Raw genomic sequence first — 23,746 nt, 5'->3', positions numbered from 1 at the left:
AGGTTCAAGAACCAATGGTACTGAAGGAGGAAGCCCAAGCTGCACTGAAGGCACCAGGAATTGATGGAATACGTACTGAGATGTTTTCAGCAAACGGATGTAGCACTGGAGATACTCACTTGTCTATGCAAGAAATTTGGAAGACAGCTTCCTGGCCAACTGACTGGAAGAGATCCATATTTGTGCCCATTCTGAGGAAAGGTGATCCAACAGAATGCAGACATTGTAGAACAATATTGTTAATATCACACACAAGTAAAACTTTGCTGAAGATCATTCAAAAGTGGCTGCAACAGTGTATCAGCAGGGAGCTGCCAGAAATTCAAGCTGGATTCAGAAGAGGATGCAGAATGAGGGATATCATTGCTGACCAGATGGATCTTGGCTGAAAGCAGAGAACACCAGAAACATGTTCATCTGTGTTTTGTTGACTATGCAAAGGCATTCTACTGTGTGAATCATAACAAATTATGGATAACACTGCGAAGAATGGGGATTCCAGAGCACTTAATTGTGCTCATGCGGAACCTGTTCATAGAACAAGAGGTAGTTGTTAATACAGAGCAAGGAGATACTGTGTGGTTTTATAATCAGGAAAGGTGTGCATCAGGGTTGTATCTTTTCACCATAGTTATTCAATCTATATGCTGAGCAAATAGTCTGAGAAAATGGACTATATGAAGAAGAATGCAGCATTAGGATTGGAGGGAGACTGATTAACAACCTGTGTTATGCAGATGACACAACCTTCCTTGCTGAAAGTGAAGAGGACTTGAAGCACTTATTGATGAAGATCAAAGACCATAGCCTTCGGTATGGATTACACCTCAACGTAAAGAAAACAGAAATCTTCACAACTGGACCAGTAAGCAACATCATGATAAATGGAGAAAAGATTGAAGTTTTCTAGGATTTCATTTTATTTGGATCCACAATCAATACCCATAGAAGCAGCAGTCAAGAAAACAAAAGATGTATTGCATCGGGCAAATCTGCTGCAAAAGACCTCTTTAAAGTGTTAAAAAGTAAAGATGTCACTTTAAGGACTAAGGTGCACTTGACCGAAGCCATAGTATTTTCAGTTGCCTCGTATGCATGTGAAAGCTGGACAATGAATAAGGAATACTGAAGAAGAATTATGGTGTTGGTGAAGAATATTGAGTATACTGTGGACTGCCAGAAGAACGAACAAATCTGTCTTGGAAGAAGTATAACCAGAATGCTCCTTAGAAGCAAGGATGGCAAGACTTTGTCTCACATACTTTGGACATGTTATCGGGGGGACCAGTCCCTGGAGAAGGACATCATGCCTGGTAAAGTAGAAGGTCAGTGAAAGAGAGGAAGACTCATCTTCCTTGAGATGAATTGACACAGTGACTGCAACAAGGGGCTCAATAATAACAACGATTGTGAGGATGGCGCAGGACCGGGCAGTGTTTCGTTCTTTTGTACATAGGGTCACCATGGGTCAGAACCGACTCTACAGCACCTGACAACAACAGTGCTGTTTATTGAGGGGCTTATTATGAGGAGGAGCCCTTATCACCCCCACTTTACAGATAAGGAGAGGAGGAGCTCAGCGTGCCAGTTAATGGCAGAGCTAGGGTTTTAACTCCACTCGTATATGCCTGCGGTATCCTCACAGATGTTCAAACAGTACACATTTACTGTTGTGGTGCACACACATGCTGTTCGCAAATAGCGATCCCTCCCTAAATGTCACGTGCATTCGATCAGAGCCAGAACCCACAAGATGCCCCCAGAGCGTTAGCACATGGAAAACAGATAGCAAACAAGAATGGAGATCAGTGTGCGTGCTTCGACAGCGGTTTCACGGTGAGGAGGTGGTGTTCACTTTTATATTGCTGGGTTCTCTCTGTGGCTGCTCTTGGCTGGCTGTGCCCACCATCCTGTAGCTGCACAGTCCAGTTCTCAACCAGCAGCCTTGGGACAGCCTTGGGCTGGCCCCAGCTCTCGAAGCAGAAACTGCTCTGAGGCCAACCCGTACTGGGAGGGGGCACCCAGGCTGGGCTCAAGTCTCTGCTGGCCTTGTGCTGCTGTGTTGCGCTGCTGTGCCGCTATGCCTCTCTGGGTATCTTGCTCTCAGTGGGTTTTCTGCTGCTGCCTGCTCTGGTCTCTTGCTTTGGGTGCTGTTGCAACCCACAGCTCTCTGCCCGCTTCTCATACCAGTCTGCTGCCACTTCTCTGATCAGCGGACGCTGCCTTCTGCTTTCTCCTGGCCCTGCACTCTCCAACCCTGGAAGCTCCAGTGAGGTCTCCATCTTCCCAGCTTTTGTTGGCATCACCACAGGCCTCCTGTGGCTTAGTTGGCATTGCGCCCCCACGTGGTTGCTCTTAGTCAGTCAGCCCCCACTCGTTGGCCTCAGGCGTGGTCCTACTTTCAGAGCCGGGACCAAATCATCCGCTGCAGAGGGCCCCATACCTCACGGTGACTTTGGACCCTGTGCTCTTAATCCCTTTATGTTACGCTGAGGAAATGAGGATGAGTTTCGCATAAAGACAACGTGAGGGAAGATAGGATAGTTTTCGGTATTTGAGAACTAAATGGTAGAAGGGAGATAGAATTTCTTTTCTGTTGAATACTAGAAACTGGTGAAAATCCCAGACAGACATTCTGCTCAGTGTGAGGAGGACTGTTTTAATGATTAGGTCGCTCCAGCAACCATTTCCTTACAGCTGCCCCACGGTGCCCATGGCCTAGTAGGCCTCACTGAGCATTGCCTGAGTGGAGGGATGAGGCTGAGTGGAATGGAGGATGTGTGAGCACCCCCTTTCCTGGATTGCCCACGCGGCAGCCGCAGGTGTTTCTGTTGGGGCCACCGCGGAAGACATGGCTCCGCTGCTGAGGAAGTGGGAGTGCACACCTAAGGTCTCCAGCAAACTGAGTGCCACATACCTCATCCTGGTTAGAGTTTTGGGGTTCTTAACCCAGCAGTAAATGTATTTTCATATAATCTCTAGGAAGTCTTTTGAGTCTGTCCCCAAGTCTTATAAAAGTTAGACTGAATATTTTGAGGGCAGGATTCACTTCTCTATCAGTAGTGTCTAGCAGAGCGGTTGGTACACGGTGTGTGCCAAATCTGGACTGTTGAGTGCATTGTTGTGGAAGGAAGACTTTATTGATGAAGGAGCAAAGTTGGGGACGATACGGCATAGAGAATTTTTTAAAATGAATCAAGCAGTAAGATAGGACACTCTCTCATTTGTGGTTTTTACGAGCCCCGTTGGCAGTGGTTAAATGCTCAGCTGCTAACCAAAAGATCAGTGATTTGAACCCAGCAGCCAGTCCACAAGAGAAAGACGTGGCAGTCTGCTTCTGTAAAGATGACAGCCTTGGAGACCCTGTGGGGCAGTCCTGCTGTGTCCTGCAGGGTCACTGTGAGTCGGGATTGACTTGATGCCAGCAGGTTTGTCAGAGCACGAGTGTAGGATTTGTTTTTTCCTCTATAAAGACAGTTATTTATATGTGACCAAGATGCACTTTATGTACTTGGCAAATGAAATTACTGGAATATAATGATAGAAAGCTTCCAGTACCTCTTAGCTTTGTGATAGGCACTGTGCATAAGTACTTTCCCAATTAGCTCATGTAATGCTCACAACAAACCTGTGAGGTGTGAGTATAGACTAACCTTGGGGCTTTTTGTGGACTGAAAGAGATGGAAAGCATTTTAATTGGATTTTTGAGATAACTCGGCAATTCTCCCCACAGGCCAGAGTGAGCTCTGAGCAGGAGCACTTCCTCATTGTACCTTTTGGACTTCTTTACAGCGAAGTGACTGCTTCCAGCTTGGTAAGAATGGATCTCTGTTCTTGGGCATCATGTAGGTATGGGTCACATTAGATAGTTAAGCATCTTCAAATTCAACTAACATATAAAACCCAAGAAAGATGAAGGACTCCATTTTTTTGTGATTAATTCAGTTAGAAAAACCTTCGAAAGAAGTTGTAAATACTTCTGAATGGTTTAAATATTTTCTAGTTAGGATGCAGACCAAAACCACAATGATATACCATTTCACTCCCACTAGAATGGCTAAGATAAAAAAAAAAAAAAAAAAAAAAATTACAAATATTCATGAGATTGTGGGGAAATTGGAACCATTATCCATTGCTGGTGGGAATGCAAAACGGTACAACCATTGGGGGAAACAGTGTGGCGGGTCCTCAAAAAACTAAAAACAGAACTACCATATGACCCAGCAATTCCACTCCTAGGTATATACCCAAAAGACCTGAAAGCAGAGACTCACACAGAGACTTGTACACCAGTGTTCACTGCAGCACTATTCACAATAGCCGAAAGCCGGAGACAGCCTGAGTGCTCATCACCAGATGAATAGATAAACAAGATGGTACATACATACAGTGGAACACTACTCAGCCAGTAGGAGAAATGAAGTCTTGATACATGCTTCAGTATGGATGGAGCTGGAAGATATTATATTGAGTGAACTAAGTCAGTGCAAAAGGACAAATATTGTATGACTTCATTTATGTAAAAAGACAAGAAAAGGCAAATGTGTAGAGAACAGAGTTTATTAGTGGTTACCAGGGGTGGGAGGGAAGGGAAAGGGGGGTTAACAGTGATGGAAGATGGCACTGATTAAGGGTAGGGTTGCACAACCGATTATTTCAGTTGCTGTCAATAAGTTGTATACCTGTAAAAAGTTGAACTGGCAAAAGTTGTGTGATAGGTATATTTACAGTAACGACCAAAAAAAGTAGTTGCTGAGGCTGTTCATGTACAACCAAATACCTCATGGGATTTAGTTCCTTGATTTGAAGATTTAGAGTCATGGTTTCATGGGACATCCCAGTTAATTGGTCTAATAATGTGTTTAGTGCTTCTGTTCTACCTCCTAGTTTGATGCGCAGTGCCTGGGGTCTTAAAAGGTTGCAAGCAGCCATCCTTGGCACAACAATTGGTCTCTATTTGTCTGGAGCAACAGAGGAAGTATGAGAGTCAGGAATAGGAGGAAGATATGGAATGTGTGGCTAATTGCCCCCATGAACAGCTGCCTCCTTTGCCATGAGACCAGAAGAACATTTTGATCAAAAATCCTATAAAAGAATCCTAATCAAAAGGGGGAAAATGTAGAGCAGAATTTCAAATCCTCATGGAGTCTAGACTTCCTGGAGCCATGGAGGTTGGATGAACCCCTGAAACTCTTGCCCTGAGGTCGTCTTTAAACCTGAAACCAAAACATCCCCCTAGTCTTCTTAAAACCCAAGAGCAGCTTTGCCTAGCTAGTAAAAATGTCTGCCTGAGCATTATGCTCTTCTAAGAACTATCTGCATGGGATCAAAGTGACAACAGCAACTTGAAAGATTGGATAGGAACCTTAGGGGGCAATAAGTTTATGTTAATGAGGGGGGAACAACTCAGAAAAGGAGGGTGAGAATGGTTGCACAACTAAAAGAATGTAATCGTTGTCACTGAATTGTACATGTAGAAATTGTTTAATTGGTGTATATTCTGTATATAGTCTCAACAACAACAACATAGTGAGATTAAAAAAATTTTTTTAAGTACTGTTTTCTAGTTGGGGCAATTTGAAATCCTCTTGGCATTTAAAAAGTTTGTTTTCTTATTTTAAGGTTAAAATCAATCTACAAGGAGATGTAGTAGATCGCGGAAGTACTAATCTAGGAGTCAATCAAGCTGGCTTCACCTTACATTCCGCAATTTATGCTGCCCGACCGGACGTTAAGTGCATCGTTCATATCCACACACCAGCAGGGGCAGCGGTGAGTGGGCCGCTGGACAAAGCCCCGGGCCTGTCAGCATGAGAATGTACATTTTGATTATTGGCAGAAAATCAAGTGAAAGCAGAACACTTTAGAACTCTGCCTTTTGTTGGCAATTTTATACTTGTAATGCGTTTTGGGCTCATTTGTGCGCTGGGTGCCCTGGTTGATTTGGTAATGGTGTACTGATGTTTTGATGTCATGCATATATGATTGTTCAGATGAGGGTTAGCTCTGATTGGTTTATTCCACTTTGAACATACAGTTTTTGATGTCAGTGTCAGAGTTTTATTAGATGTATCATTCTCCGAGAGATGTAATTTTTTTCTAAAAGAATGCATACTATTCCAACCACTAGAAGTCCATGCATGTTTAAAAACATTAGAGATACCTTTGAGAATATAATTGTAAACAGCTACCATGAAGTATGTTTTAAAAATTGCCATGAAAATAATTTTTCATGGTAAAGGAATTTCTCATAGGAAGGCTGATACTATAAAAGGAATTAAATGTGATATTGTCTTTTTAGATTGACTTTTCTCTATGGAATTGTTGCACCGACAGATATTGCTTGAATCTTTGGAGCCTGTTAGACTAGGGTCAGATGCTACTCTTTGTGGAAGACCTTCAGAATTAGCATAGTCTAAGGCCAGATAGGGGGATTGTAGGAAACTTAAGGGTTACATCAAACACTTGGATATTTTTACTTTGAGATTCAATTTGAGTTAAATAAATGTAGAGAAATTATACAATATCATTATCATAAACTCTTATAAATTTGCTTTTATCTAATTTTCTGGTGTTTCAATCTTACCTACAACCTAAGATGAACAGTACACCAAGACTTTTGCAGCCTCTCTTTTGAAATGTCATGAGTGTCTGCTCGTCTTATCATTAAGTCTGAGATTAATGTGAGAAAATCTAAAATGATGTGGTTTTCTTTTGAGACTGTCCCAGCTTCATGACAGCTTTGTTCGTAAGTGTAGGTTGGTAGTGAGTCACGGAGTTCACATTTATTCTCAGTTCATGGTTTCATTCATTTCCAAAGAGAACAAAACAAAACATCTTCCCCGCTTGTATTTCTGCGAGGAGAGCGTTCGCCGTTTGCCTGCACTAACGGTGACCACCTGGTCTCTAGGTGTCTGCGATGAAGTGTGGCCTCTTGCCAATCTCCCCGGAGGCACTGTCCCTCGGAGAAGTGGCTTATCACGACTATCATGGGATTCTCGTTGATGAGGAGGAGAAAGTTTTGATTCAGAAAAATTTGGGACCTAAAAGTAAGGTCAGTAGGCATCGAATCTGGCCTTTAGGGCATAGGGGGGAAGGAAAAAGTCAGGTGTCAGCCTGTTCACCTAGCTTCATGGAACGTTCGTGCTGTCCCCTCAGGTCCTCATTCTCCGAAATCATGGGCTCGTCTCTGTTGGAGAGACTGTTGAGGAGGCGTTCTATTACATTCACAACCTTGTGGTTGCATGTGAGATCCAGGTAAGCGGTGGCCATTCCATCCAGTCTGCAGTTCATTTAGGTGTTTCTGACCTTCACGTAGATTCTTTATACTTGCCCTGCAGGAATAGTCTTGCAGGAATCTGTTTGCCAAAGATGAGCTCGTGGATTTGGGAACTGACCAGGACAAATGCCATTTTACTGATTTAAGTTGGCAAAAGATTACTAGGCCTTTGGTTTCTAATTTTTCTTTTTCTAGTACATACACCGCTGCCGTGTATTGCGTCCCTGGTGCGTGCCAGGCTCTGTAGCAGGTGCTTTACGTGTGCCAGCACACGCGCCGTCTCATCGGGCCTGCTTAGCACTCCTTTTGATAAAACAGGTGTGACGAGGAAGAGCCTTGCCCCGCTCACAGCTGGTGAGGGGCAGTGAGCCTGGCCCACGCACGCCCACGTGTGTGCTCCTCCCACTGCCCCCGACGTGGGTCCGTGGGCAGGAAGTCTCCAGTCTCTGCTCCACACGTTCTCTGGAGTGCTTTGTTTTCCCAGGTCGGCCTCCAAGTATGAATGCCCATCATTGAATTCACCCCAAAGACAAACCTTTGAACATGGCCGTGATTAGTCCGTCACTGCCCAGCCTACGTGTTGTAGTCTGTGCTCCGGTGACTGGATTTCTGTAAAAGCCTAGTCTGTTTCATGGTCCTGGCTCTCTGGGCTCCGTGAGGAGCTCTAGCCATCGTGTTTCTTGTTTTGGAAAAGGTCCGTACACTGGCCAGCGCGGGAGGACCAGACAACCTCGTTCTGCTGGACCCCGGGAAGTACAAAGCCAAGTCCCGGTCCCCAGAGTCTCCGGCAGGGGAGGGGAGCACCGGATCGCCTCCCAGGTGGCAGATTGGGGAGCAGGAATTCGAAGCCCTCATGCGGATGCTCGATAATCTGGTAAGGATGGTGCCCTCACTCGATGTTAAAGCTTCTTCTGAAAGCACAGATGTGGATCTTTTTATAGCAAGTGAAATACACACAGTGTCTGAAGGCCAGTGGAGGACACTGCTCTCAGCGTCTGATAGTGACGATGCACTGGGCTTGTTAGCTTTTGAGCTAAATTGCAATACAATGTAGAGGTGAGGGTTTTTTGTTTTCTGTGGTTTGCTAAAGATAGTCTATGTTTGGACTTAGCACAAGAGCACAGAGAATGCTCTGCAGCCTCCTGCTGGAGCACTAACCTCTAAGGCAGCGGAGGAAACTTCTAGCAGAACCAGCTCCTGACCATCATCCCAGAAGCAAGCTACGGAGGGGGGAATTTGGGAATCGGTTGGTCCAGTGTTTTGATTTTTTGGGTTTTTAAACAGTAAGCTCTGGTTATTTGGGCCTGGCTGTTGTGTTGCACAGATATTAGCTGTGTGTCTGCTGCACAGGAGACACTGGACTCATTAGTGCAAGGACATGAAGCCATCGCCTAGTCAGGGAGACACAGATGAGTCCATAGTAAGTCCCCCCCCGCCCAACAAAAAAAAAACCAAACCAAACCAAACCTGTTGCCATCAAGTGGATTCGGACTTAGAGCGACCCTGTAGGACAGAGTAGAACTGCCCCATAGGGTTCCCAAGGCTGTAGTCTTTATAGAAGCAGACTGCTACATCTTTCTCCTGCCGAGCGTGGTAGGTTAAAACTGCCAACGTTTCAGTTAGCAGCCAAGCGGTAAGCCACCACACCACCAGGGCTCCTTCTGCAGTCAGCCCAGCAGATGTGAATGTGCCACAGCAGATGTGGTGTGAGCCGCAGGAGCTGACGTGGGTGTGGGCGCCAGGCTCAGCCCCCGAAGCCGGGGCCAGGACCAGTCAGGGACAGCAGGGGGAGGAGAGAGAGCTGACCGAGAAGATGGCAGAAGTGGCTAGAGTTAGGTGGCCAACCAGGACAGTGTCACTTCAGGGAAGTCCGTGTGATTGAGAGTGGGGCCACGATGGCCAGGGACTGCCGCAGGAGTGCTAGGTGCTGCTCAGAGTGGCCCAGCGGACTGAGACGTAAGGAGATGCCCCAGGCAGGCTGCCCCAGGTTTTTCTCCTCCTGTTAACTGTTTTGACATTTCACTGCTCTTCTATCTAAAACTCAAGTGAAGAATGGAAGAGGAGAGAGAAAAATTGAGAACACCAGGCTGCTATAGCATATGCTATCAGTAGGTTTGGGAGGTGGGAAGAGAGAAATCGAGATGAGGCAGTAACTCTGGTATACTGATGGGAGATTAATAAGGGAGATGTTCACGACAGGCGTCCCTAATATGCACAGATTATGATGATTTTTAATACTAGAAGGTCTTGTGGTTTATGAGAAGCTAGACAGCTCATCACTGATCATAGTCATCTTCTAACTCAGTGTTGGAATCAGCCACGTAGGCTGTTTGTTAATAATCGAGTAGGATAGAAGGCAGAGTTAAGTGTCCCACACTGGAAGAGAGATTATAATATATGCAGTTAGAAGAAGCAGTAAATTGTTTTTAAAAATCAAGACACAATTCCAGTTTCTCAAAGGAGGAACGGATTCATGTTTTTAACTACAAGCCATGTAAGAGGTCTAAGGTCTGAGTATTGACTTTAGTGTTGATTTGACAGCATTTAAAGGAGAAGAATAAAGAAAAAACACACACCCTCTCAGGATAAAATGGTGTTTGTGAAGTCCTGGGGGTTTATCCTGAAGTCATGGAGATTAGTTGGAGCCCAGGCTCTCCGTAACCAACAGGAAACTTGAGTAAAGTCATGATTTCTTATTATTCATCAACAAAGCACACTTGTAAATGGGACATGGCTAGTACAGACATTGCCTCTCTCTGGGGGTAGTTAATGTAAGGGAGAAAAAGCTCCATTCAGGATTGTCGTCCCCTTTTTTGATGTATTAGAGGAGTGATTGGTAGTGAAGGTAACTCCCAGGAGGCCATCACCCGCCAGAGGCACAGAGCCCAGAGGGGAGCAGGCCCCAGCTCATCTGTAGGGCGAGTCCAGCGTAATCCTTTCAAGTCTCAGTGCTGTGAGTGACATGGCCTATTTGGAGTCAGCTAAATAATTTGGCAGACATCTTTTGGATGCCCACTGAATTGGTCTTCTGTGCTGCGTAACAAATCACTACAAACTTAATGGCTTAAAACAATACCCATTCATCGTTTCTGTGGATCAGGAGTCCAGGCACAGCTTACCCGGGCCCTCTGCTCAGAGTCTCACCAGGCTGCAGTCAGGGTGTGGGCCAGGGCTGGGCTCTCACTGGAAAAGGATCCACTTTCACGCTCCCCTAGGTTGCCAGCAGAGTTCATTTTCTTCTGGCTGTGGAATTCATGGCCATGTGCTTCTTCAAAGCCAACGGTGGAGGAGAGGCCCTTGCAAGATGGGTGCTGCATTTGTCTATAGTACAACCCATCTCCTTTGCCGAGGTCCACTGGTTAGGAGCCAGCCACAGATCCCACTCATAGTTGGGGGGAAGGGATTACCCAGAGCGTGACACTGAAGTCTGTCTGCCACAGCCACACACCCACCGATAGCTCAGTACCCGCTAGACATGAATAAGACACACTGCCTGCCCTTGAAGAGATTGTCTGTGGGGAAAGGAGCAGACGGGCCGTCCCACATGGGGGCTAGGCGCTCTTACAGAGGGGTGAATTGGGTGGGGCACGTGCTTTAGAGCAGAGTTAACAGTCACGAGGCAGAATTGAAGGTTGCACTTAAAACATTATCATGTTCAAGTGTCAAGTAATTTTTCTGGGAACTAATATGTCAGGTGTGCTTGCTTGGTCCTACCTAAAGGTTATCACAGTTTTTAAGGCTGTGATTAAAAAGAAAAACATATTAAGTACTGTTAGGTTAGTTAGTATAACCTGTACTGTAGCCAGCAGCAGGTAAGCCCTATTTTCTTCAGTTTTCACTTCTCATTGAAATATCAGATATGGACATGGAAGTGCACGTATCGTAAGCATTCAGTTTGTGGCATTTAAAAACTGAACACACTGGGTAACCAGCACCCAGGTCAGAAAACAGAACCACACAGCACCTCAGAAGCCCCACCCACCCTGTCTCTGTCACTTACCCCTTCCCAAGAGTAACCACTCTCCTGCCTTCCAGCCACAAAGATTGATTTTGTCTCTTCTTGTGCTTTTTATAAACAGAATTATATAGTATGTATTCTTTTGCATTTGGGTTTTTCACCCAGCATCCTATCTCTGTCATCCACGTGGCATTTAGTAGTCATTTGTTTTCATTGCTGTGTCGTGTTCCATTATAGGAATACACCACAGTTTATCCACTCTGCTGTCGAGGGACTTTTGAGTTGGTTCTAATTTGGGGCTGTTAGGAATTGTGCTGCTGTGAGTACTCTGCTTCCTGTCTTTTGGTGAACACGTATGCGTTTCTGTTGGGCACCCGCTTAAGAAATGAGGCGGTGTTCCCACACAGTCTGCACAGCGCAGCCTGGGGCAAGATAGGGAATATTGACTGTCTTTCACTCTCTTTGGCCCTTAGGGTTACAGAACTGGCTACCCTTACCGATACCCTGCTCTGAGAGAGAAATCTAAAAAGTACAGCGATGTGGAGGTTCCTGCTAGTGTCCCGGGTTACTCCTTTGCTAGTGACGGTGATTCGGGCACCTGCTCCCCCCTCAGACACAGTTTTCAGAAGCAGCAACGAGAGAAGACAAGATGGCTGAACTCTGGCCGGGGCGATGATGCTTCTGAGGAAGGGCAGAATGGAAGCAGTCCCAAGTCGAAGACTAAGGTGTGGACGAGCATTACACACGATCACGTGAAACCCTTGCTGCAGTCTCTCTCGTCCGGTGTCTGCGTGCCAAGCTGTATTACCAACTGCTTGGTCTGTGCCTCCTTACTGTTCATAGTTAGATGACGTAGAGCAAGTGGGGCAGCTGGGACTTCAGAGGCTTTGGGAGCCCCCCACTCTAACACAGATCACTGACCTCCCTTAGTCTGAACCCAAGTCCACCTTAGCCGTTTGCCAAGACCTGAGTAATACTTTCTGCTTGAAACTGCTTAAGATGTGATGGACCTCACTAGTCATTCCAGCATAACCTGACTCCACACGGTGCAAACAGACTAAATAACTTACCTACATTAACCTCAGAGTAGGCCCTCATTTAATTCACATTGTATTCCAGGGCTCTTAATGCCTCCTGCGCGAAAAGGTAGCTTCACCATCACGAGCCTAATACTTGTATGTTGTCAACTCCAGTGATTCCATCCAGTGCCTGGAGTCCTTCAAAGCTTCTGTGTGTTCTTAAGCAGTTTCCCCGGTGGCTCACCGGCTTGCTGTCCACAGACCCTGTCCGCTCGTGAGCTTTGTCACCTCCTCCTCTCCCAAAGCCTCCGAACGTCACAGCCAGCTGCCCTCTGCATGGACTGTGCATGTGAGTAGACGGCCATGAGTGGGGGGCTCTCGGCCCCTGCTGGGTGCGGCATGACCCAAGTGCAGCACAGGCCATCAGCAGGTGCCAGCGACAGGTGCCGCAAGGTGCTTTGTGCCAACCTCAACGCTGCTCAGTTCCCGTCGGCCCGAGAGGCGCTCTGGTGTACAGTGCTCAGACACTGTCGGAGCCGATTCCTCCTGAGATTGGGCTTCATGAACCAAAACCTAGGCTTTGATGGGCCGCCCGGCTCCTGCATTACAGTGTGGGGGGGGCCTGTCCCCGTTAGCCCGGGGCGGAGTCTGTGTGAGGGGCTGAGGCTGGAGCAGGCTTCAGCTGGCGTTCGTTAGGCTAGATGTTCCTAAGACAGTAGGCACCATAGAAGAAAACTGGACTTTCTGTCCCTAGTAACAGCTCTTTAACATTATAGATCTAGTTAAAAAAAAATTTAAGCCCGTCTTCCTAGGCAGTCCTGGTGTTTTCCTGATGCACACTTGCTGGTGGGAGAGCCTCTGTGCTCCTGAGCAAGTGTGTCACGTGGGCCAAGCAGCCCTGTGTGAACTTGACGGGCTCAGCGTGTGGGAGGGTGTCCTCCCTCCTCCCGCCTGCCCTCCCTCTGTCCCTCCTCCCGCCTGTTCCCCTTCCCTCCCTCCCTGTCTCCTTCCTCCCTCCCTCCCTCCCTCCCTGCCTCACTCCCTCCCTCCTTTCCCCCTCCCTCCCTCCTTCCGTCCCTCTCTCCTTTACTTTTTTTGGTTCATTTTGGTTTTTACTTATTTTATGCATTAAAGGAAGCAAGTCTTAAAAACAAACTCTCCACTGATGATGTAAATATGTGATGCTGAATTGCTGTGATGAATTTTTCCTAAGGGTATATGCAGCAGCAGCTTTGAGCTCAGTTTACTGCTAGCTTGAAAAGAAACTAAATCGTAATAGACATTTTAGTCAATGTATGCGATGAAGGGGAGACCTTGTTCAGCGTGTGAATTTGCTTCTTATTGTTCTGGAGTAATAGAAACTCTGTGCCGTGTTCCCAGGTTGGTATCTTAACTCGTAACAGTTGTTCTTAACTTTTCAAATGTGTTCAAGCTTCTGAGGTTGTTGTTTTAATGTTTTGACTAAAAATTATTTTTAATAAAAAGCTGGAGTTATTTTTATCTGAGAAGATAATCGTCAGTGAGTATTCCACAGCTCCATGTCCATTCCATATTTTCCTTTACAGTGGCTAAGCATTTTACAATTTTGTTGCTTTCTTCAAAGTCTTACGGTTTATGGCTATCTTACTGCCTCGTGAAAATATCCTGAAAGGCATAACATCTGCTCTCCAAGATGGGCTTGTTTTAACGTTCAGTGCCTATTCATGCCTAAAAATTAAAATTTGATTAAAAAGCACGTATTTGATTGGAGATCCAAAAAAAGATGTGCGAGTGGCCTGCTGGGTGCCTGTGTGCTGACGATACGCACTGATGCCTAAAACGCCCTCCAACTGAGGACTCATGAAGCGCTTCGAGTTTGTTTGGGATATTTTTGTAACACTTAAAATGATCACATTATATAAAATATTTGACATCACCAAACTCTTCTACCAGGTAGCTGCTGTATAAGCGTCCATGCAGTAGATTTCTCGGGTTGAAAGAGTTACGCAGACAGTGCATTCTGATGCTGTGGTTTCTTTCACTGCTCAGCTTTGGTGATGCCCACTCTGCCTCACAGTGCAGAGCCTTCCACTGCACCTGGGTAGTCACGTCACTCTGCTTTTCATGACTCTGTCATCTCACGCTTTCAGTTTGCTTTGGCGTTGGCTACCTCTCAGAGCAGTGAACCAATGGTCTCTCTGAAGGGCCTCCCACCGGCTTCCCCGGGAGGTCACGGCCACGCTCTGTGGCCAGCCTGTGCGTGCCGTGGATTTCGGCTAGGCATTTTAAATGGCACTTTCTGGGGAGTCACTGCTCTGACTTCTACTGTTAACTGATCTCTGTGGGGTGCTTCCCGCCCCCCTCGACTCTGCTGCAGCGACCCCGGGGGTGCGATCATTGGTTCAGTTCTCGCTCTGGGACGTTCAGTGCATGACGAGATGTGACGAACATGGGGTGGTTGGGTGCTGTGCTGTCCTCTCTCGTTGTCACAGTCCTGACTTGTCACCTGTTCTTGATGTTACAGTGGACTAGAGAGGATGGACATAGAGTCTCCACCTCTGCCGTCCCTAACCTGTTCGTTCCATTGAACACTAACCCAAAAGAGGTCCAGGAGATGAGGAACAAGGTGCGTACCGCCATCCCCGCTCGGTGGAGGCTTTCGTGCGGGGGGGAGGCTGGAGGGTGGGACGGGGCTCGAATTGGTGGCACAGAGAACGTGCTTCTCGTGCAGAGGACTCTCTGTCACCACTCTTGTGGCCGACACTGCCCTGTACGCCGCTTCTGCTGCTCAGTGACCAGTGGGAGTGGGAGCAGTGGTCACTCGGGGCCCCGCTGGTTCTCGAACTCACAGTTGTTCCCGGAGCAGGCTAGAATCAGAGCCGTAAAGCCTGCTCCTAGCGAGGGCAGATGGCTGCTGCACCATTCCAGGACTTATTCAAAGAGTCGGGGGCAGCACTGGGTGCTTGAGAGTGTGAGAGTACTCTGCCGACGCTCCACATCAGTGCCCCATGCCTCCGTAACACGGACACGTGGGAAATACTTCCCTGAGTGAGTGAGTGACAGCTAAAGAGCTGGGCCGTGCAGCGCTGTCTGGAAGGGGAGGAAGGTCACAATAGCCCTAGCCCAGCAGCCCAGCTGGCAGGCACCGTGCTCACTGCACCAGGAGGCAGGAGCAGCATGGACGTGCAGGCCTGCACGCACCTCGGGGGCTGAAGTGCTACAGGCGGTGCGAGTCGGAGCCCCAGCCGGGCTTCTCTTTACTGTTGATGTTTCTCCTTCCCGTCCTCAGATCCGAGAGCAGAACCTGCAGGACATTAAGACGGCCGGCCCTCAGTCCCAGGTTTTGTCTGGTGTAGTGATGGACAGGAGCCTCGTCCAGGTGAGAGCTCAGAATGTCTCTGACGTTAGTGGGTGGTGGCTCTCATGACCGTCGGCCGCCGAGTTGTGCTGAGCTTGGCGATTGTGACGGAGGTAAGTGTGCTAGGCCACAAGTTACCTGTGTGCGCAGCCTCTGTGGTGAGAATGACACAGCCACTCCTCTCTCAGGCCTCGACCAGCACAAGCATGCCAAGGGCCTGGCGGCCCTCCAGCCTCTGCTCCTGTAATGCATGCGGCGTGCGGCGGCCCGCGCTGGGCCTGGAGTCCCCGTGTGGGAGCCGTGTCCTGTGTCAGCGCTGGAGGAGGGTGGGCTGGTAGCTCTGGTTCTTCTGCAGATTGCCTGTCTGTAACCAGGTGCTGCTTGGGAGGAGGGTCTCCGGAGGGGTACCGTAAACGAGAGCCGCGTTTACATGCGTCTGTGTAAACGCTGATAACGGTGCACAGGAGAGCTGTGTAAGTAGGTATCGTAAAGATGAGTGTGCGGCCTCATGCTTCACAGCCTGACTCCACAGGAGTCTTGGTCACATTGTTGACACTGACTGGCTGGCTGCAGGTGCTGGTTGGTGTTAAGTGCACGCTGCATCGCTGTCCCTGTGGGTGTGGCTCCTGCATGCTCTCAGCTGCTACCATTGTGAGCTCTGGATTGGTGTCTCACAGATGGGCCTAGTTTGCTCTCACGACTCAGTTTACTGTTGCAGGACGCACCCCTCTCTGACTGTACGGAAACTATCGAAGGGCTCGAGCTTACAGTGCAGACCTTTAGCCCTGCTAAGTCTCTCTGTTTTAGAAAGGTACTCACTACCCCATCCCTCACTACCTACCAGTGTGCAATGCCGCTGCACCCTTCCCTGCCCGCACCTGCTCCCCTTTCTGGGCGTTTTTTTAGTTACCGAAGTAGCTCTAAATGGCTCTCTAAATGATTGTTGGTGAGATTGTACAGAAGGTTCTGTTCTGCCTCCTCTCTTCTTTAAGACATGAGGTTATCCTAAGTTGTTGCTGGAAACCCTGGTGGCTCAGTGGCTAAGAGCTATGGCTGCTAACCAAAAGGTCGGCATTTGGAATCCACCAGGTGCTCCTTGGAAACCCTATTGGGCAGTTCTACTCTGTCCTTTGGGGTCACTGTGAGTTGGAATTGACTCGATGGCAGTGGGCTTGGGGTTGGTTGGTTTTTTTTTTTTTTTTTGGTTTTAAGTTGTTGGTGAGAAATCTCCAACTTTAAATGTGGGGAGCGTTTCTGAAGCCCTGCATGCGGCCTTGGGCAGCGCATGTTTTTGAGTTCCCAGCAGTTTGCCGGTGTCAGAGGGGCCGGTCTCGGCCACCCACTAGCCGCTCCCCCACGGCCGTTCACCCCCGCTTGCTCTGCTGCTGACCCGTAAACGTAATGGACACAATACTGGGGGCCATCTAATTTGAAAGAGGTCGTTTCAGAAGAACGGAAATAAAACAAGTCAGTCTTTGTCAGCCCTTCTTGATAATGCATTTAGTTATTTTTCTTCCTAAATTTTAGTTTTTTGTTCTTCTGGTTGAGAATATACACAGGAAAACATACACCAGTTCAGCAGATTCTACATGTACAATTTAGTGACAGTGGTTACATTCTCCAAGTTGTGCAACCACGCTCACCTGTAATGGATTGAATTGTGTACGCCAGAAATGTGTGTCAGCTTGGCTAGGGCATGTATTGTGTGATTGTCCACCATTTTGTCAGCTGAGGTGTTAATGAGGAAGGATTAGAGGCAGGTATGTTAATGAGCCAGGACTCAATGTACAGGATCAGGTGTGTCTTAAGTCAGTCGCTTTGAGATATAAAAGAGAGAAGCGAGCAGAGAGGGGAACCTCATACCAGCAGGAAAGCAGTGCCAGGACAAGTGTGTGTCGTTTGGACCCGCGGTCCCTCTGCCAAGCTCCTAGTCCAGGGAAAGACTGATGACAAGACCCTTCCCCCAGAGCCAACAGAGAGAGAAAGCCTTCTCCGGGAGCTGGCGCCCTGAATTCAGACTTCTAGCTTCCTAGACTGTGAGAGAAGGAGTTTCTCTTTGTTAAAGCCATCCACTGGTGGTATTTCTCTTATAGTAGCACTAGATAACTAAGACATCACCCTCCTTTTCTGAGCTGTTCCTCCCTCATTAAACATAAATTCACTGCCCCCTAAGGTTCCTATCTAATCTTTCAAGTTGCCAATTTGATCCCATATAGCTAGTTCTTAAAAGAGCATAATTCTTAAAAAAAAAAAGTATTGATTTTTACCTGTCGAAGAAACCCTGAATGATCATGTTTGAACAACATGATGAAGGTAATTAATGCCATTTAACTGTGCATCAGAGCTTCAAGTTGGTTCATTCTGGTTCAGCCCCCTGTGGAGAATTTGCATTTCCACCCCAGATATACTGAAATCGGAGTCTACATTTTAACAAGATCTTGTAAGAATTACCTGGGTGTCTTATTAAAATGTAGATTCTGATTCAGTGTATTTGGGGTAGAAAAGCGAATTCTCAGCAGGGGGCTGAACTGGACCAAAGTGTTTCCAATGCCTGCTGCTGTGCCTGTATCTGAAGGTGGAGGACATGGCAGATGTTCTGTTATCGGCCTACTTCCCACAATTTTAAAAAAAGACCGAAATGGACTCCAGATTTTGTGGAGCCACTGCAGCTGGATGAATCCCCGAAACTATTGCCCTGAGATAATCTTTAAACCTTAAACCAAAAATACCCCTGAAGTCTGCTTCAAACCAAACAGTAGTTCAGCTTAACTAGTAAAGAATGTCTGCCTTGAGCATTGTGCTTTTTAAAGATCTATCTACATGGGATCAAATTGACAACAGCAACTCGAAAGATAGGAACCTTAGGGGGCAGTGAGTTTATGTTAATGGGGGAGGAACAACTCAGAAAAGGAGGGTGAGAATGGTCGCAAAACTTGAAGAATGTAATCAGTGTCGCTGAATTGTACATGTACAATCTGTTGAATGGATGTATGTTTTGTTGTGTATATTCTCAACAACAAAAGAAATAAAATTTGGAAATAAAGGACTTAAGAGACATATCAACCCTACCCCTCAAAAAAGAAACTCCTGATAATTTTCTTTAATGTTGCAGAAATTGGGGAGAATGAGTCCTTTGAAGCCCCTAGTTACCACTTCTCCATGCACGTGCGCACCTCATGTGGACAGCGGGCAGGTCTGTCTGCCGTCATTTACCCAGAAGGAAGGGAACCTTCCCTGAGGATTTGAGTTAACCCTCTTTTTACCTGCCCTGCCCCGGTGATGGCATGGGGCGTGCTGGCCTGTCTGCAGAACATGGTGCCGAGGGCAGGAAGCAGCTGGCGGCCTGAGTTAGAGTCTTGGTTGTGATGTTTCCTGTCCGTCCGCTCAGAGGAAGTGTTCAGCGCTCTCTGTGGCTTCGCATACCTCCCGTGAGGTGCAAGTCTCGTGTTAGTGAGGTGCCCACTGGCTGGCTGGGGGAGGCAGTCTGTGCTGGAGCCTCTCCTGCCTGCATCCCCCTCTCGTGACATTGTTCACATGCTGAGCCATTAATCCTCCACAGCTCGTTTCCCCGTCCTTAGAAGTTACCCCGTGCTGCTGTTCCTGGAGGAGCCTCTCAGAGCAAGGGGCAAGCACACTCCCTCCCTGTCTGCTCGGTTGTCTTGTCTTGGCTGTAAGCCATTGCTCTCTTGTTAGTGAACAGTCTTTACCTCAGACTGTGAAGGCGTATTTGGGTCCGAGAGCCACGTGGCTCCCCGCGCAGGGCCCGTCTGTGGGGCTGGACAGGGCTGTATGGTTCCTTTGGCGTTAGTTGCATGGGGTGGTTTTGATCTGCGCTGTGTCAGGGCCATCTGGAAGCAGCCTGGCGAGGCATATTGAAGGTGCCTGTGTGATGGACCATCATCCATGTGCAGTGTCGGGTCTGCTCTGCACCAGCGGTGCTCAGACTGGGGTGCATCATGGGTGCTGGGCTGCTTCACAAAGGACAGACACAGGCCCCTGCCCTGGCCTTGGGAGTGCGTCCAAACATATCATTTTTTCAGGAATTCTGGTGACCCTGATGCAGTCCCAAGTCTGAGCACCTCTGTGTGAGCGACGGGTCCAGGTATCATCAGCACTGGGAACTGAGAGAGCTGACGCGTGTAAAGAGACGCAGCCCCACGTGGCCCACAGCCACACGCGTGGTCTTGTTCCAGCTTCCTTCGTTCCCGTGGCCTTTCCTGCCCTGACTAAGCAGGTTTCGTTTCTGTGTTGAGGATGAGCGTTGGCCTGTCCTCGGGCTGTTTTTCCACCTCCTTCCGTGTGGGCCCTGGGACATTCATCCTCTCGCTCCCTGGAAAACGGCATTTCTCGTTGGCAAGTTGGATTTCTCCTTGGCCGGTGGAGGGGAGGATGATGTTAAATGCCGTAAGAACTTACTCTTCCCAGTAGGACAAGTGCAAGTGAGCTTGCTTCCAGCAGGAGGTGCTGAGGAGCGGCATGCTGGGGGCCCAGGAGCTGGGGCTTTTCTGAAGGACCTCGTGGCCTCGCTCCCTCCCTGGTGCTCCCCGTGCACATGATGCAGAGCACGTGCTGTTGGAAAGTACCATTCTTAACAGTGGGAACAAGCCACAGCCATACCAGATACCCCATTTCAGAAAGAGTGATAAGCTGCCCCGTCTAAGGCCCTCTGGAGTTCAGTTTTTCCACGTCCCAACAGGTCGCCTAGAGCCATGTGGCTTTCTTCTGGGCTTGACTGCACAGGGACAGAGTCGCCAGAGACCAGGCTGTGAGGGTGTGTGCTGAAAGTTGTCCCACTCAGGAAAGGACTCTCCCTTCCTGTTTATCGCGAGGGTGTCCTTGACTGTGTGCAACCATGTGCACGGCCCTCTGCGTGTGGCCGCGGGCCCGCCTCCGAGCGCTCAGCTGACTTCTGTTGAGCACCTAGTGTGTGCGTGGCCCAGGATGGCAGACACTCGCACTGTACTGACTCCTGTTTAGCTTGAGTCGGTTCTGTCTGCAGGTGAAAAGCCTGATGCTCAGGGTGGCTGGGTCACAGCCACGTGGGCACAGTGTCAGAGGGGGCCTTCATCTCACCCGCGCTGCCTCAGCCGAGCGCAGAAACGCTCACGGACGTCTGTTTAGTTCAGAGCTTCGTGAGTGACCAGGCAGTGAGCACGGCATGAGAGCCTCCATGGCTCTGAGGGAGCAGCTGTTCCCCAGCTCCAGTCCTCACCCGGGTCTCCCCCCGGGGGCACTTCCTTCCCTGCAGAGAGCAGGCCCACTCCACCCTGTGTCCGCTCTGAGCTGGTGCGGACAGAGCTCTCCCTGAGCCTGCACAGAACTCATCAGAGCTGAGACAAGGGCTTTGACACCTGTCACAGTCACTTCTTGGACGTTTTATTCTTTTACTGGCTTTGAAATTTGGTTTAGATGAACTTCAACGATTCTCTCAAACCTCGTAGCACCTTCTCGTTTTATCGGCAGCGACACGGAGACTCAGATGCAGCTCGCTGGAGTGCCTGGGGTTTCTAGAATGCCGTTGCTCAAAGGCATCTCGGCACCTGCCCAGCCCGGCACGCTCACCTGCAGAGACTCAGACGGGCCTGTGGTGGGAGGGCTGATGCGCGGTGGGCAGGATTCAGCGTCCTCCTCAGGGAGGCAGCGCTGCTTGCAGTCAGGAAGAGGGCTCCCCTGACCGTCTGGATTAGTCCCCGAGCCTCTCCGAGCGGAGCCGTCTCTTCAGCAGCCCTTTTCATCTGCCTGTGTGTCCAGCCCCCCGGCCCGGCTTGCAGAGCAGCTGCCCAGTGACCTGGGGCTCCCCAGGACCCGTTGGGTGGTCACTTCCCTCAGGAAGTCCTGCCTTGGTGTCACCTGTCACCAAAGGGGCAGACCTGGCATCACCGGCTGTGTGGCCTTTGCTGGGCTGACTTGTTCGTGGCGGCTCTTGCTGGGTGACGTGCATGCGCATGTGCTGTAGTCACAGGAGCCCCGACCAAGCTGCCTGCTGGGCAGGAGAGCGAGGGGTGGGCTGCACGCCTGCAGGGCCGCCCGCCTGCCCCCTTCAAGGCTGTCTGAGTACCAGCTCTTGTGCTTGCTTGCTTGCTTGCTTTTCTCTTTTATACACATTTTCAGTTTTCCAAATTTCAGATGAACACTAGTGTTTGGGGACATTTTGTCATCTGTAAATACTTTGGGCTAAGTTTCAGGAGGTGGATAGGAACGTTCTAGATGCCTAATCCAAAGAACAGAACTTGTCTGAGCTCCCAGAAGGCGAGCAGACCCCCAGCACACCTGCCCAGGGTTGAGGTCATGGCACGCATGGCGTCGTGCAGGAGGTGGTGGGCTTTGTGAGACACGACAGGAAGGACTCTGTCGTCCCACCTGGCTGTCAGGAGTGGCCCCAGTGAGCCCCATCCCTGCTGGGGGTCCTCCGCGCCCCATGTCGGTGCCTTGGCTTCTGCAGCCGGAGCGGCTTGTGTAGCAGTTTTCCGCCCGGTAACGTTTGTAGCGTCTGTTTTCACGTTTCTGTGTGCCTGAGCCAGGGAACGTAGCCTCCCTGCCCGCTGCCCAGCCTTGCCCACATAGGGGGTGGAGCTCTGGGGGGCTGGGCTCCGTGCAGACCCCGCATGCCCTTTTGTCCCCAGGGGGAGCTGGTAACCGCCTCCAAGGCCATCATTGAGAAGGAGTACCAACCCCACGTGATTGTGAGCACCACAGGCCCCAACCCCTTCAACACGCTCACTGACCGCGAGCTGGAGGAGTACCGTCGCGAGGTGGAGCGGAAGCACAGGGGCTCGGAAGGTGAGTGTGCCGCGGGTGGGGCAGTGGGGTGGGCAGTCAGGTGCACAAGTCAGCCTTGTTGAGAACAGGACATTCGAGCTACCTCTGAGGAACCGCCAGATCAAGTACACTTGCAGGTGTCCCTGGTCCAAAGGGGCCACGGATGTATGTGTTTAACAGACCTCTCTAGAGAGCATTAAAAAGATGACCCCTGAAGCATCAGAGCTGCTGCCACATACAAACCATACAAACCATCTCTTTCTCATCATGCCCCCGAAAGCGCACCGTCTCTGCCCTTCCTTCTGGGCCAGTCAGCGCTGGGACTAGCCAGCCTCCTGGTGGATGGAGAGTTTGGTGACTGCTCCTGAAGCAGCCTCTGATTTGCATTGTCACTTCTGTTGAAACTTGATTGTACAAAACACTCACCTAGTTTGCAGTATGTCAGCACACTGTGCCTACCTGCCACTTTCCATTAGATGTGCTTTATTAAACCTCACTGCCCTCGATTCCAAGTAAGCTGTTGTCTCCGGGAATGGAGCTTTCTCTTCCCGCCACGTGTTCCTGCCGAGAGCTCGGTCTCACGGTGTCGTAGTTAACTCTACAGTAGGAACTGACTGCCGTGTGTGCCTGGTGGCTGGTGATGTGGCCGCATCCAGCGCCTGTGCGCATACGCGTGTGCGCATGTGCGTCTTTCCGCCCTTTGAATTCTTCCAGTCTCTGGGCAACAAGGGTTTGTTTTTGGTGTTTTTTAGTCAAACAACATGTAAGAACGTGTTAGGGCATGGTGATAGGGTAGGGGAGTGAACGGGGACCCATATAACTGCACTCTGTGGTCACGGAGATGCCAATGGTGTGTGCCAGTGTGGGTACCCTCTGGAGACCCCTCCCTGTCACTGATGGCCAGCCTTAGAGCCTGGGCTGTGTCCCCTGAGTCCTTATAAGCGTGTTTTACTTTAGAAAATGATAATATGTATCATACTGCCAGGTATAAATGATCGGTAGAAATGTTCTGCATAGGAAATTAGAACCAAGGTGGCTGATGTAACATGCTTACACTGCTGACATTTAACACACACACTGCCGACGTAACACACACCACTGACGTAACACACTGCTGACGTAACACACACTGCTGACGTAACACACTTACACTGCTGACATTTAACACTGCTGACGTAACACCGCTGACATAACACACACTGCTGACGTAACACCGCTGACGTAGCACACACTGCTGACCTAACACTGCTGACGTAACACACCGCTGACGTAACACACACTGCTGACGTAACACACCGCTGACGTTACACACCGCTGACGTAACACACCGCTGACGTAACACACACCGCTGACGTAACACCGCTGACGTAACACACACCGCTGACGTAACACAC

General features: G+C 49.1%; 1 protein-coding gene across 1 annotated transcript in view; it reads left to right on the top strand.

Moving 5' to 3' along the window:
- Positions 1-23,746, top strand: part of ADD1 (adducin 1) — an 81,818-nt gene that overhangs the window by 54,436 nt on the left and 3,636 nt on the right. Inside the window, exons 5-14 of the mRNA XM_023737978.1 lie at positions 3,734-3,814; positions 5,623-5,772; positions 6,911-7,054; positions 7,159-7,257; positions 7,974-8,153; positions 11,711-11,962; positions 14,760-14,861; positions 15,525-15,614; positions 16,312-16,404; positions 22,217-22,373. Of these exons, the coding sequence (XP_023593746.1) occupies positions 3,734-3,814; positions 5,623-5,772; positions 6,911-7,054; positions 7,159-7,257; positions 7,974-8,153; positions 11,711-11,962; positions 14,760-14,861; positions 15,525-15,614; positions 16,312-16,404; positions 22,217-22,373 (1,348 nt within the window). The remainder of the gene's footprint in view (positions 1-3,733; positions 3,815-5,622; positions 5,773-6,910; positions 7,055-7,158; positions 7,258-7,973; positions 8,154-11,710; positions 11,963-14,759; positions 14,862-15,524; positions 15,615-16,311; positions 16,405-22,216; positions 22,374-23,746) is intronic.

This window comes from Trichechus manatus, unplaced genomic scaffold (assembly GCF_000243295.1).
Source record: "Trichechus manatus latirostris isolate Lorelei unplaced genomic scaffold, TriManLat1.0 scaffold00111, whole genome shotgun sequence".
In the NCBI taxonomy this organism is placed as follows: Eukaryota; Metazoa; Chordata; class Mammalia; order Sirenia; family Trichechidae; genus Trichechus; species Trichechus manatus.
This window is presented reverse-complemented; position numbering and strand designations above follow the sequence as displayed.